Genomic DNA, 13,822 nt, shown 5'->3' on the forward strand with positions numbered 1-13,822 from the left:
GGAGTGGGAATCTTACAAATGCAACTCACTGCACATCTCAGAGCAGAGTAATACTGACATTATAATTGGTGTATTGCTGTGCATAGGTTTCTTTGACATTCAAAAAAATAAAATGGTAATCATGGAGAGCAAACCTGCAGCCATATGTTTCCTGTATCATCATAAAAATAATTTCTTAATTTTTATTAACACAGTCTCTTGGCAAATAAACAGCTAATTTAGACAAAAGAGCTGCAATATTATACTACATGTCTAACATGTTTCAGTGCAGTATATAGGATACCGGGATGGCTAAGGATATTATATATGGAATTTATCCACTATGAAGAAACAGCAGATACAGAAAAGTAAAATTTATCAATGCAAGATAGTAATGAGCGAATTATTTTGCCAGGCATGGATTCGTCGAGAATTTCAGCATTTTGCCATTGACGAATTGTTTCATGAAACTTCGCCGAAAATTTGCAGTGAAAAAAATTTAATGCATGTCAAAAATAAGTTGTGGTTGCGTCCAAAAAAGCAACGCGTGACAAAAAAGTCACTAATACCAGATATAGCCCTAGCACAATAGGGCATTCAGAATTGTACTTTAAATTATCTTTGCACTAGACCTGTGCTCTACACCAACCATTTAGTATCAGATGCAAGTTACAGTGTCTCCAGTCTCAATGCATCCCTATTTTGTCACATTTGCACCTAGACAATAGTACACAATTAGGGGGCATTGCATATGACTGTTTGCATGCCTGTATCCAACTCCCATGCTGCCCCATACATGGAAAGCAGCTTTCATATAAATGTAAGCTATTATCCAGTGCATATGTTTTCACATCCTGCACGAAGTGCAAAAATTTGTGCCAGATTTTAGCAGCTTCAATATACAGTGCACTGGAATTCTGGGAAAGAATGATGTATTGTGTGCTTGGCACTTGGACTATTTTTGTAAATGGATTCTAATAAGTTATCCTTCAAAATTCTTTTATATGCTAAAAATGGTCTTCCATTGGTTCAATTCTGTATTCTTTAATTAGATAGTTTGTCATTTGTTCACATATGTTAATGTCCAAACAGTCACTTAGAGGTGGTCACATGCCATTTATATTTGCAACTATAACAGTGAGGGACTAACACAAGAGTCTTACATTAGTCACTCAGAATATTGTTCATAAATAGGTCATTTGTGTAGCTAGTTTAATCAGTTGGATATGGATTTCAAAGGATTTCCTGATTTCCCCATGGTGTCATGCAACATGAAAGCCATACATTGGAGAGAGGTATTATCACAAAGTACATGCTAACACAGGGTATCTACAATGCATGATCACTTTTACAAAAACACTGTACCTGTATTTTCCACTAGTGGGCTTTCAACTGTTTTAATGGAAAAAGCAGCCTCTTCTGTTGGAGTTTGGTTCTCAGCTTTAGCTGCACAAAATAAAGCAAATATTGCTGATATAAGTATTTATATTTATAAATCTAACGTAGGTTGTCTTAAATTGCCCAATTTAGATGTGTCCTCCAACATAAACCAAAGTATAACAAACCAACAAATTTAATTTTAGAACTCTACTTTATCAATATAACTTACACCATTGTTGAGAAAATATATTTTTAAAACTCAATTTAATATTAATCAAGCAGGTACATTTTAAAGGGAATAAACTTCCATTTTTTTTATACTTATTCAGTTAAGCTTAAGTATTTAAAAAAAAAAGACAAATATATATTTTTCCACAAACATACACGATTCCTTTCAATGAGAGAAAACCATTATAGTCTGACTTTCTGGAAAAATTTCTTATCGCCTGTAGGTTAGCAGTCATTCAACCCTCACCTTGTTTCATTTTGAAATTTGGGATTTTAGCACTATTAGTCATTTATTTTTCATTATAGACAGTGGTGATTTATAAAGTTGTGCAGCACATATTGTTTTGCAATTGGTTGTTTTCCCATAATCTCTTACATTTTGCACTGCTGTGACCTTCTTTCCTTTTTTTGCGTATGGCAGTTAAATACGTATTTTGCACAAAATTCACAAATGATATAGTAGTATGCATGAGCATGCTCTTTGTGTGTGTTAATTGCGTTCCAATATAGCCCAGATTTTTACTTTACAATTTGCAATTATGCCAATTTTAAAGGGGTTGTTCACCTTTGTACAACAATTAACAGTTCATATTAATAGAACAATATTTGCAGTATAGTTAACGAAAAATATGGAACTGAAGAGATATTCACCCCAGAATCATCCCTCTGCTGATTCTCCACAGAATGTGCAATGATGTTTGCACATTAAATGCACCAGTTTTGTTCATGTTTATAAATATAAACAAGTGCAGGGCAAATATGTTTACTGTACAAATAATTCTGTGCTGTGAAAAGTTTATTAATGAGCTCCAGTGAGTCACTGAGATTCTCCTTTAGATATGCACAATTTTTGTAAGTGCAATACAATTTATTTATTAAAGGTTTTTAACACTTACCGCACGTCACTTTTTTGTTACCCCTAGAAGGAAAAGAAAGTGTGGAGCAATATGGGAAAAAGTACATTACAAGCCTTAAACTCTAAGCAATCTGTAAGTATATCTGGACACTATAAGTCCCGCATATAGAACAGAGTGGGTTTGTTTGGCTCACAGATAGCGGATTTATCTCTTCATGTATACACTAAAAAAATACACTGATTCAGTGAGTGTGTTGGGTTCTTAAACTGGGTTTAGGATTCATGTTTTTGACACAATGAGGCAGATTCAATAAAGTACATCAGGTCTGAATACGCTTTTTGCGTATTTTGAGTATTTTCTGTGATATTTTCGAGAATTTGCACGACTTTTTCATACTTTGCGACAATTTGTGCAACAAGTTGTGCGACAAAATCGTATTTGTCGCATGTACAAAAGTTTCGGATTCATTCAAGCTTCGTTATTGTGACTTTCCCTGGCCCAGGTTGGAGCTGCAGAGTGCCATTGAGTCCTATGGGAGACTTTCCTTGGGCCAGGTTGGAGCTGCAGAGTGCCATTGAGCCCTATGGGAGACTTTCCTTGGGCCGGGTTGGAGCTGCAGAGTGCCATTGAGCCCTATGGGAGACTTTCCCTGGCCCAGGTTGGAGCTGCAGAGTGCCATTGAGTCCTATGGGAGGCTTCCAAAAACATGCACAAAAGGATCAGTCAAAGTTTTTTGCGCCATTTACGATCGTCGGATACAAAAATTTCGGATTGTACCTCAATATGTTTGCATGACCACAATGCAAATTTTCGCGCAATTAACGCACATCAGAAATTATCGTGGTTAGTCCGAATTTTTCCCTACATGCAGTCTCTTTGAGTGACACTGATTTTGAAAACTAGACTTTGGAGGTTGGAGAAAACCTATTTTGTTTTGCTGGAATTATTCACGCAATGAACTTATTTGCCCTGCCCGTGTTTATATTAATTGACTGGTGCATTTAATGTTCAAACATTAACAGATGTAACAGGAAAAGATGCAAGGGGAGAACCAGAGCAATTAATTACATGTGGGGGGTGGTTGCATAAATTCTTAATGGGCCCATTGATTCCTAATTACGCCAAAGTTGGACATGCTTATTAACCAACACTTGACAGGACTGTAATCACAAGCAAATTATGCAGCAATCTATTTTCAGCTTATAAAAATGGTAGGGCCACCTTCAGTATGCGAGTGCATCTGGCCAATATTTCTGTACATTTAGGTGCCTTCCACTGATGAGTGACACAGAAAGAACCATGTGTGACAGGGGAAATGTACAACGTGCTTTCATAGGCTGGTGAGCAGAATTCAGGCAAAAAAAAAATGCAAAGGCCAGATGGACAAAAATTCATTGCAGTACAGTGAAAGAGATCAGATATACATTATCAGCTACTAGAATACAGTTTTAGCTTTAAAAGAGAATTTTGGATCTTTTTTTATTTAGATACTACCTTTTATTCTCTTAGCTAAAGGATTTCAGCTAAGGGTTGGGTTTTTTGTAGACTAAGAACATGGTAAGTACTATATGCATGTTTTAAATCCACACATTTAACAATGTCAAGAGATTCACAAAGTATAAAATATACTAATCCATCTATAACAGAAACACAATAGTAGACTTGGAGGTCTTTGAAATAAAAAAATTATGCACTTTTCCACATATGTAATAAAAGGCACTAAATTTGCCCAGCTCATATCAAACAGTATGATAATTACTTTAAACAGGTGACCAGTAAATGCTACCTGATAATTGGTTGCTATGGCTTACTGCACCAGGACAAACTTGGTGCCTTTTATTACATAACCCATTTAAAGCTGGACACACACAGGCAGATGCTGATTTGTCCCCTTCAGGCTGAGTTAAAAGGTTTTTTTTCCTGTGGGGCCTTGCGGGCAAATATGTCTGAAAATTGGGAAAATTGGGCACGGTCACGTAAAAAAAGGGCGCGACAAATATCGCGAGCGACAAAAAAATAGATGCGGGCAATTGCGCAGCAAATGCGTTTCGCAAATTTTCTTGCCGTTTCGCAAATTCATGGCGAAATGAGACAGATTCGCTCATCCCTACTCTATTTGTATTGACAATTTGCATGAATCAACAAATATAACTGTAGTGTTTATGTTAAAATGTTTGTTAAAATGAAAAATAAGCAAAAGAAAAACACTGAACATCATTACAAATATACTAGTCTATATTTGTAATTAGTAATATACTAGTGTTATTGTCCCAGAGTTACAAATACAAAGCTTACAGTTTACCAGGTCAAAAAAAGAGCAAAATATCTCCCAGTATAAAGGGTGATTCCACTTCATTGTCAGCCTATTCACGGTCTCATTTCCATTTTCTATTCCTCTCTTCTCTCTTATACTTTCTGCACTCCCCATTTATGTATATCTTTCTTTCTGCCCCATGACCTTTTCACATTTCATTCCCTCTTCTGTCATCATATTTTTCTCCTGTGCTCATTTTAAGTTCTCATCTCCATTCTTCTATACTCGTGTTTTTATTGGTTTTAATTTTTTTTTCAAAAAATGTTTCTATTTATATTTCCAGGGTAAAATTGAAAGGATTTCTTTTTTTCATTTATTAAAACCTTAACTCCTACCAAGCTTTATCTCACAATTCCTTCCTCTTTTATATAAGTTTGACCTTCTCTACACTATGGTAATTGGAACAAAATGACCTAGGCTTTAAGCTATTTGGCTTAGGTACTTCTTATTCACAAAGTACATGGGGATATTGTTTTGAGTTTATTTCCAGGATTTCAGCTTTTCTTTTGTTAAGGCGTGGTACAAACAACCAATATTAAGCTGTGTCTATTGCTGGATTAAGCATTTCCTACAACTAATTAGTTTAATGAGAAGAGTTTTCCTTTCTACTATATAAACAGGCTTTTCAGAATCTCAGTCACGGATGTTTAAGATTGGAAGAATGATCTGAAATTAATCAATAATAGCAAAGATGCAAACTCTCCATTAACAAGGCATTACTGCAGAAGCCAATTACACAAACATCTACTGGAAGAGAAACATTTCTTTCTGATAGCTCACTATAAACACTAATTAAAATTGCACCTATGTTTTACAGGGATATTGTGTAACTCATCAGTGATTGGATGCTGTTATTCAGTCTAAGGACAAAAAGATAGATTTATCAAAGAAATAAATTAGAGCTCACTAAAGAAAAACTCACCCATTTTCTATGCATTCCTATGGGATTTTTAGTAGTATATTTATAAAATTGATTAATAAATAATATCAATAAATAATAAATAGAAATTGGGTGAGGTTTTCTGTAGAGAGCTCTTATTTCATACTTGGATAAATCTCATTTTAATTCTGATCAACAAATTGACTAACCCACACCAACAGTTAGTTCCCATTCTGCAACTTTGTTCAGTTTTTAGAAATATAAAACTAAGCTAAATAATGCCTTAGAGGCAGTCACAAATTAAATGTGCAGATGCCTTTTAACATCTGTAGTTTTAAATTACAATAAATACAAAATTTCATAACATGTTGAATAAAAGTCAAAGGTTATGGAATTTTGTGCTTTCTAAACAAAGTGGAAGGAAATTCAGCTACTTGTAAGGTGGCCATACACTGTAAAATCAGCTTGTTTGGCAAGGTCACCAAGCAAGCGGACCTTCTCCCGATATGCCCACCTATGTGTGGGTGATATTGGGCTGATTTGATTTAATTTAACCAGTGGGAATAGCGTCAGTTTAGGGACTGCATCAAGGAGCCGGTGTGGTCCCCGATACAGCAGAAAAATCAAACCTGCTTGATCAAGATTTAGCCGATTTCAAGCCAGATATCAGTCGGGGAGGCCCGTCATTGGTGCCCATACATGGGCAGATAAGCTGCCGAATTGGTCTAAAGGATCAATATCGGCAGCTGAAATCGGCCTGTGTATGGCCACCTTTTTGCTTGACTGGAAAAGATAAAGCTGTACTAGGCATATCACTTCCTGTTGATCTACAGGGATACTTTGGAATGGGTGATAATTTTAAAAACTGCAGTCAATAATTAAAAAAGGTAATTGTGGCATTTAATTTATAGCCTAAAAAGGGGAGATGGAGTGAGGTAGCCACTGTATACCCTTACAAATAAAATGCACCCTTACAAACTCCATGAGATACAATGCATTCACAATAGTGAAAAACAGTGGTTGTGTTTTGTGATGACTCATGTTATATTTTGTGCACTTAATGAAACACCATTTGTACTGGAATGTTGCTACCTATGTTGCTTCTCTACCACAGCAGAAGTTGACAACAAATGAATTTGCTTGTGTTGTATACTTTCCTTAGCATGAAAAAGAAAATTTTGAGCTACAGAAAATAGAATTCCTTACTACAAAAAAACACTTATCTAAGTCAGTATAGCAATGTAAGAATATGCAGATTATCAACCAAAAAATCAGAGAAGGCAACAATAAAGATCATACGCAAATGGTAATTGCCATCCTATAATATTGGCACAAGTCCTGTACTTAACTAGAAAGGTAAGTTTGAGAACAAACATCATGTTGGTTTGAAAAACATGAAGTCACTGAATGAAATCTGATTGGCTGTTGCTGGCTTTGTCCAGTTTTCTAACCTTGGGCCACAGTTATATTGTAAAAACCACTGTGCAAAATTTGGGGACCCCCCAAAAGTCAATGAGTGACACCCACTTTTTCTAAACTGGAACTGCAGTTACCCAGTGACTAACTCTGCAAAGTTTAGGGACCCAAGGATTAATAGTTAAAGAATGTCAGCCGTTTAAATTTAAACCAATAAAAGTCAATAGGTGAATTGTGGTTGGTGGGTGTGCCACCTTTTTCGAACCTTGAGTGGAAGTCATCCAGTGACAAACAGTGGGCACGCTGGCATAAATAGTGTTAGAATTATATCATTTTAAATTCAAAAGCAATGAAATTCAATGAATGACATCTGATTGGCTGTTAGTAGCCCAACCCACCTTTTCCTATTTTTGAACTGCAGTCCCCCAGTGACCAAATCTGCAGTTTGGGGGCATAAAAATTGTGGGACTGACAGCATTTTACACTTCACCATTGAAAGTAAATAGGTGAAATGTGATTGCCTGTTGGTGGCTCTGCCCACTTTCTAACTTTGAAGTCTCTACCCAGTGACTAACTTTGCAAAGTTTAACAACCGTGGAATTAATACTTAAATAATGGCATCAGTTTAAAAATAAAACAATAACATTTAATGGGTGGAAACAGATTGGCTGTTGTTGGCTCCTCCAACTTTGAGTCACCAAAAATGTTGCTGTTTCATTCGGGGTGACCCTATGATTATGTTATTCAAGTTTTGAGAATGTTGCTTCAAATCGGTAAGAGTGGCAGCAGTTTGAAAATCTTCCCTGTCAAAGTCAATGGGAAAATTGGAGTGTTTGGATTGGCGCCACAAGACGGGGACGATGCACAGGCAACCTGCTCCGTTATAGGAACAAAGAAGTGTAGTAGGAGGAGTAGTGTTTACAAAATGGGGGGCACTAAGAATAAGTAGAAAAAGATTACGAAACTGAAGAATAAGCTGAAGTTGAAGAACAGAATGTTGGGTTTTTCAAACCAACATAATAATACTCTTGAGATCCAGTCAATAAAATCACAGAGAGCAGAGGAGAAGATATTCCACATCCATGAAGATATAACCATAAAAAGGCTTTTGCGAATGACACGTTTATTATATTGGTAAATAATATTGGTAAAGTATTTTAATAAAGGCTGACATCAATAAATCATAGTTACATAAACAGCTAAACTAGCAAGCCATGTTAGATTTACAAAAAAATGAGCTAGCAATAGAAGAGGTCTAATAATACTTTTTGTGAGTTTTCAAAGGACCATGAGGCTAATAACAGAAATCCAGAGAAGGGAACTTGCAGATGCAAGGGGCGCAACCTTGAAAAATATGTAAACACAGAAAAATATGAAGCAAAGATGGAGGGTGGTCAGAAATTGAAGCTCACTGACAAGAAAAGGCAGACATTTAGCAGGGTACTGGGGCGTGTTTCAACCCACAATATATTCTGCCAACTTTGACACAATAATGGAATATGCAACCATCTCATGAGAGTCACTATGTTCTTCATTGTAGCTTATACTCATTAATACTACATTCAAAACCAAGAAGGGTTTCATGAATATCAGCATTTTCATGGCTTCCCTAGTTACAAGATCTAATGATGAGACCCTTATGGTAAGGAGCAGAATGCAAAACAGACTTCCACTGCTTTCATCCCCCCCGAGAAGTTAACATTTTACTTAAAGAAGGCTTATGCTGCCCCTAAGACAAAGTATGATCCTAGCACCATGTATTAACATAGTTTTAGTTATTTTTATTATTTCAGTTTCGTAGATACTGTATATGGCCATACACGCAGTAATAGTTAAATATATATACACATTATATATTTGATACATAAACAGAAAAATGTACTACCTAACCTTCTTAGTCATCTTAAGTCTAACTCACATGTATGTCACTGCAGCTTGTATGAATATCACTGAATGTAAGGGTTATATAGCATTTTATGGAATTTTTTTCTCATTCCATTATTATACATGCATTTATATTGATTGAATAGAAAGACTTGAAAGCACCCATGGTATTATCTACTATCTCACAGACTTTTGCTATCTGTAATTTTCTGTCAAGCTCTTTGTTAAGGACTGAATTCAACCCGGCATTCATCAACAGGTGCCAAAAACAAAATATGCACTGACAAATTCCACCATCATATTACAAAAATTATACACGACAAATATTGCAATCATGCTTTTCACTGTGTCCCATCTGGAAGTAAGCAACCATTTTCAAGAGAATGCTTTTAAAATAATAAAACTCTTTACATAATTTACCATTAAGATATTTAAAAGGCAGCTGCTCTAAATTATTTTTCTTCTTCTAAACATACCAGAAAAGGCTATCTATGTTTAAAATATACAGACAATTAACCTTTTGAGATGGGTTTTACAAAATGCCAAAACATTGCAATTGCTAGCAGTAAGAATTCCCACAGTGGTTGTGGAGATGATGAATTAAAGGACATTACAAGCTTCTATGCCTACAGCAGAAGCCATTTTGAAAGGATGCAGAGTAAAGCACCCCCATGCCTTTAGGCCAAAGGGCAACAAGAGAACAGTAAGGTAATGCTTGTGGTTGCAGAGAAATCAGAGAAATCCTATAGACATAAACAGACCCTTCCCACACCTGCAGGGAGACTGAGGTTGCATTCTCAGGAATGGGGTTTTAAGGTGGCAATTTACTGTACAGCATGAAATTGATAAATAAGGCTTGTATTTACATTGTATTTTATGGTTTTAATTCTTGTACCAAATACAGCAAAATGGTGAAATTGAAAGCACACATTTTCTACTTCACCTTAGACTTTTTTTAATTTTTTGATTATTTATAGCAGTTCTGGGTAAATTAAGTTAATCAAATTACCCATTACCCTTACCCTGTGATGTTATAGAAATGTAAATCTCAGGTCTGCCTAGAACAAGCTCCCTGCACTTCTACGTTCCATTCATGTCTGTCCATCACAATACGATAGTCAAGATAAAAATGTCAGTATTTAGGGGACCTCCCCTATATATATAAGCCAATAATCTTTATGTCCTGCTCTCATATCTACTAAGGTGTATTGCTTTGTAAATATACATGTATATTTATTTTCTACTGCAAGTATTTTAAAACTAATTTCCTTCTAGTTTGCTTTTAGAACTACTTTGCAATGTCTATTATCTTTATCTCATGTCACAGTTAGAGGTATACAATATTCATAGCACACATTGGGACGGATTTATATTTCTATAACACTTTTACATGATTTGATGCTAAAAGACCTTTTGTTTTTGTTTTTTTTTTCCAGTGTTTTGTTTAAGAAATGCCTGATATATAACTTTTTATTTTTTTTCCCACCATTCTATCTTTTCTTGTCTTACAATGCTTACTTTCCTGCCAGTGTTAAAAACCATCATATCCATTTATACAGCATTGTATTGCAATATCAATACAAAAAAGGCCATCCAAAAAGTTTATTTTTCTTGTGTAGGAATTGTTTAGCCATAATAGACTTTAACTGGACTGCTAAATTCAAGACTGAAAGGTGATTAAATGTAAGTTTCAACAAACAGTGAGCCATTTCTAAAATAATCCAATCATCAGCATCCTCCTCTTACCAATTTTTTGCATAAAGGTGCTGTCAGAAGCCTTAAACACAAAGCATGTGTGTAGATAAAAAAAGATTGCTGGGCAGGATAAAGTAACTAGATTTCAGAAAATTACATTATAGTTCCCCTTTAAAAAAAATTGGTGTTTTTCCTGCCACTCAAGGAAGAACAAATTAAAAATATTGTGTGTTAGTAAAGTGATCTCTCTTCAATAAGGCACCTAATTATTTGCAGTATCATAGAAAAATAAGAACCATTAACTATTCACATTAACAGTATGTACTTTTATAAGCTAATACAAATGCTGTTTCTCAGCCTTTAAGAAAAAATACCAGTAATACACTGGAAGAACAGCCTAATCTTATAAGCCGAGTTAGCAGACTTGAAAGCCATGCTATATACTGCTATCTATTTAAACAATTTACTGGAAATTGATGTGGCGAAACTTTTTCCTCTTCACTTTCATACCTGGGTAGCAACAGTCTGATTTGAGCCATAATCCACAGACAGTATCTTGTCAACCATCTCATTCTCTAGACCAAAACCATTTATGTCTGCAATTTCTGCAACACTTCTGTTGTTTGCGAAAATAGAAAGAAATGATGCTTTTCCATTTCCATACACAATACAAAGAAAATATATAGTTTCTGTAACAAAAAGGATCGAAAACAAATTATCTAACCTATAAAATGACAAATTGCTGAAATTATGCGAACATAAATAGTACTTTCGGGGCTTGATATCCTGTTGCAAGATGATAGTGGGTAAGCCAGATTTTCAGTAGCGTTTTAGCATTTTATAGCAAAGTGCTGAGAAACATAACCAGGCATAAATGTAATGGAAAAATGGAAAAAAAGACAAAAAAAAAAAAAAAACAAATAAAAACCACTAGTCTGATATGTGACATAATTCTATTAAACCATACACAAAGGCTAATATATAAATATGTTTTTGCTCACAGGTGAAACCAAAAGAAACTAGGCACAGCCCAGAAAGAATGGGACATGGAAAGGAAGTGGATAATTTGGTAAATGCAGGTGTTATTCAGGTGCCATGCTTGCTTGGGAATTCCAAGGAATTCCAAATAATGGAATGCACCAAATAATGCAACAGGCTCCAGAGCCCTACAATTAACACTTTAGGACAAGTAGTATGTAAAGACATCCATTGTGTTTGTAAAGTATCTCTGCTTTCAAAATATGCAAGGCACAAGGATCTAAGGGTACCATTTAGTACTCTAGTATTTCTGCCTCTGCTCATAGTACTATAAATGGGCAGTATAGATTTTATTAGTAAGACGCAATACAAATGAGTACAATAAAACTAATGGGAAACAGCCTGCAATTTTACCCTTCTTCCTGGTTCCATGGTGCAATATTTGTGCTAACAGTTTCTGGTACAATACTTTTGCCTCTTTGCAGTGGACCAAATTATTTTGCAAATCTAAGAAGTAATGTTGAATTGTGGGCAAAAAGCATGGCAATTCCTGAAGTTTTTGTACTTTACTCCACAAGTCTACAAGTACATTACTTTTAAAAAGGTAAAAATATAAATGAAGAAAGAAATTTACATGTGAGGATCATTAATTAAAACCCTTTGCAAATGGTATACTATTTAACTTGTCAGAGCATGTGACAGTACTGTGTACATTACTGTAAGAGGTTTCCTAGCATGGTCGTTTTTAAGTAAATGAAATCATTCCTCAGGAGATAAACCTCACACTGCATAAATTATAGTTGAACCAAGGATAGAAACAGAATGATAACTATAGATACATAGTGAGAATATGTAAATTATAACCAATGCAGCACTTCAATATATCCAAGATTCAGCTAAGCCTTTATTGCAGTCTTATAATTGTAGAATAATCATGAAGTACATATAAAATGGCATGAAGAAAAAGTCACTGTAAATTAAAATACATTTAAGTATATCTTGTGTACACTAAATGACACATAGATAATAATAGGCAATAACCCCCACATAGAGGAATGTTTTTTTTTTTTAATAATGCTTATTTATTAAAAAAAAAACCTTTATCCATAAAAATAAGACTTGCATAGTGATAGGGCAGATAATTCTTAACCTCAACAAAACAGAGGGTCACATGGCATCTATCTGAAGAAGAATAAGGAAATGGTTTCCTCTAGGTAGTACTGGTTAATGTTAACCTGTGCCTCTAGGAAAGCAGTAGGGAGAGACTTTGTTCCCCCAACTTCTTAAAAAACTTGTCAGTAACATATTATATATATATATATATATATATATACATACACACACACACACACACATATTATATATATATATATATATATATATATATATATATATATATATTTAAAACTAACTGTAGCTATTGATATTATTGTAGCCCTAGATAATATGATTGTACTAGTAATCCTTATGAAAGGCAATAATCTACCATCACAACATTGCCAACCAAGACATTTCACAACCTCACTGCCTGCGCAGTTATGAACCATATGGCCTGTTGTATGCCCCCAACACTCATCCATTTATTGTATCACTAGCATTAATGTTATTTTTACCCAAGTGCATAACCCAGCATTTATGGACATTGACAATTTAAGTGGATCTTCAAAGCTGCAATTCCTATATGGAACTTATAGTTTATTGAGAAGATCAACTATAAGGATACTTTTGTAAGGTATAATTGTAGTAGGATGCCAGTAAGGACAAGCACTGTAAAAAGATTAATGTGGTGTAGTTTTGTGCCCATTTTTTAACTTTGTGTTAGAAAATGGACCATTAAGATAGTAGAAAACTGCTTTTTCAGCTTCTAGATGCTAAAAGTAATTTGAATGAAGATGCAAAATCATACAATTGATATGATTTGTCCCATGTAAATAAGTAAACAAGTACTCTTGGTGATCCAATAACCAGTTTGCTTCACTGTGGACCTTATTTTAGATCAAATCAACAGAATAAGATTTGAATCATATGACTCACTTGCACATTGACTTCGAGGATAACCAGCGTTTTCTGTGCTCTTCGCCCTGTGACTGAAGATGAAGTCTCAAAATCTTTGGTTTCTTCACACCTTTCTACCTGCCCACTTGATGCCATTCCTCCCAAACTTTTCTGCAGTGTAAATCACTTTTTATTCAAAACCATAGTCTCATAATC

General features: G+C 34.9%; 1 protein-coding gene across 4 annotated transcripts in view; it reads right to left on the reverse strand.

Annotated features, from left to right (window-relative positions):
- The window catches only part of LOC100491589 (synaptotagmin-like protein 2), a 65,155-nt gene that overhangs the window by 13,296 nt on the left and 38,037 nt on the right, over positions 1 to 13,822 (reverse strand). For 3 of the 4 annotated variants that reach the window (XM_012963584.3, XM_018094311.2, XM_002932115.5), the window contains one exon: positions 1,345 to 1,425. The exons of the other annotated variant lie outside the window; for it this stretch is intronic. In XM_012963584.3, coding sequence (XP_012819038.2) covers positions 1,345 to 1,425 — 81 coding nt within the window. The remainder of the gene's footprint in view (positions 1 to 1,344; positions 1,426 to 13,822) is intronic. 4 annotated transcript variants of the gene reach the window in all.

The sequence above is a fragment of the Xenopus tropicalis genome, chromosome 5 (assembly GCF_000004195.4).
Source record: "Xenopus tropicalis strain Nigerian chromosome 5, UCB_Xtro_10.0, whole genome shotgun sequence".
Lineage (NCBI taxonomy): Eukaryota > Metazoa > Chordata > Amphibia > Anura > Pipidae > Xenopus > Xenopus tropicalis.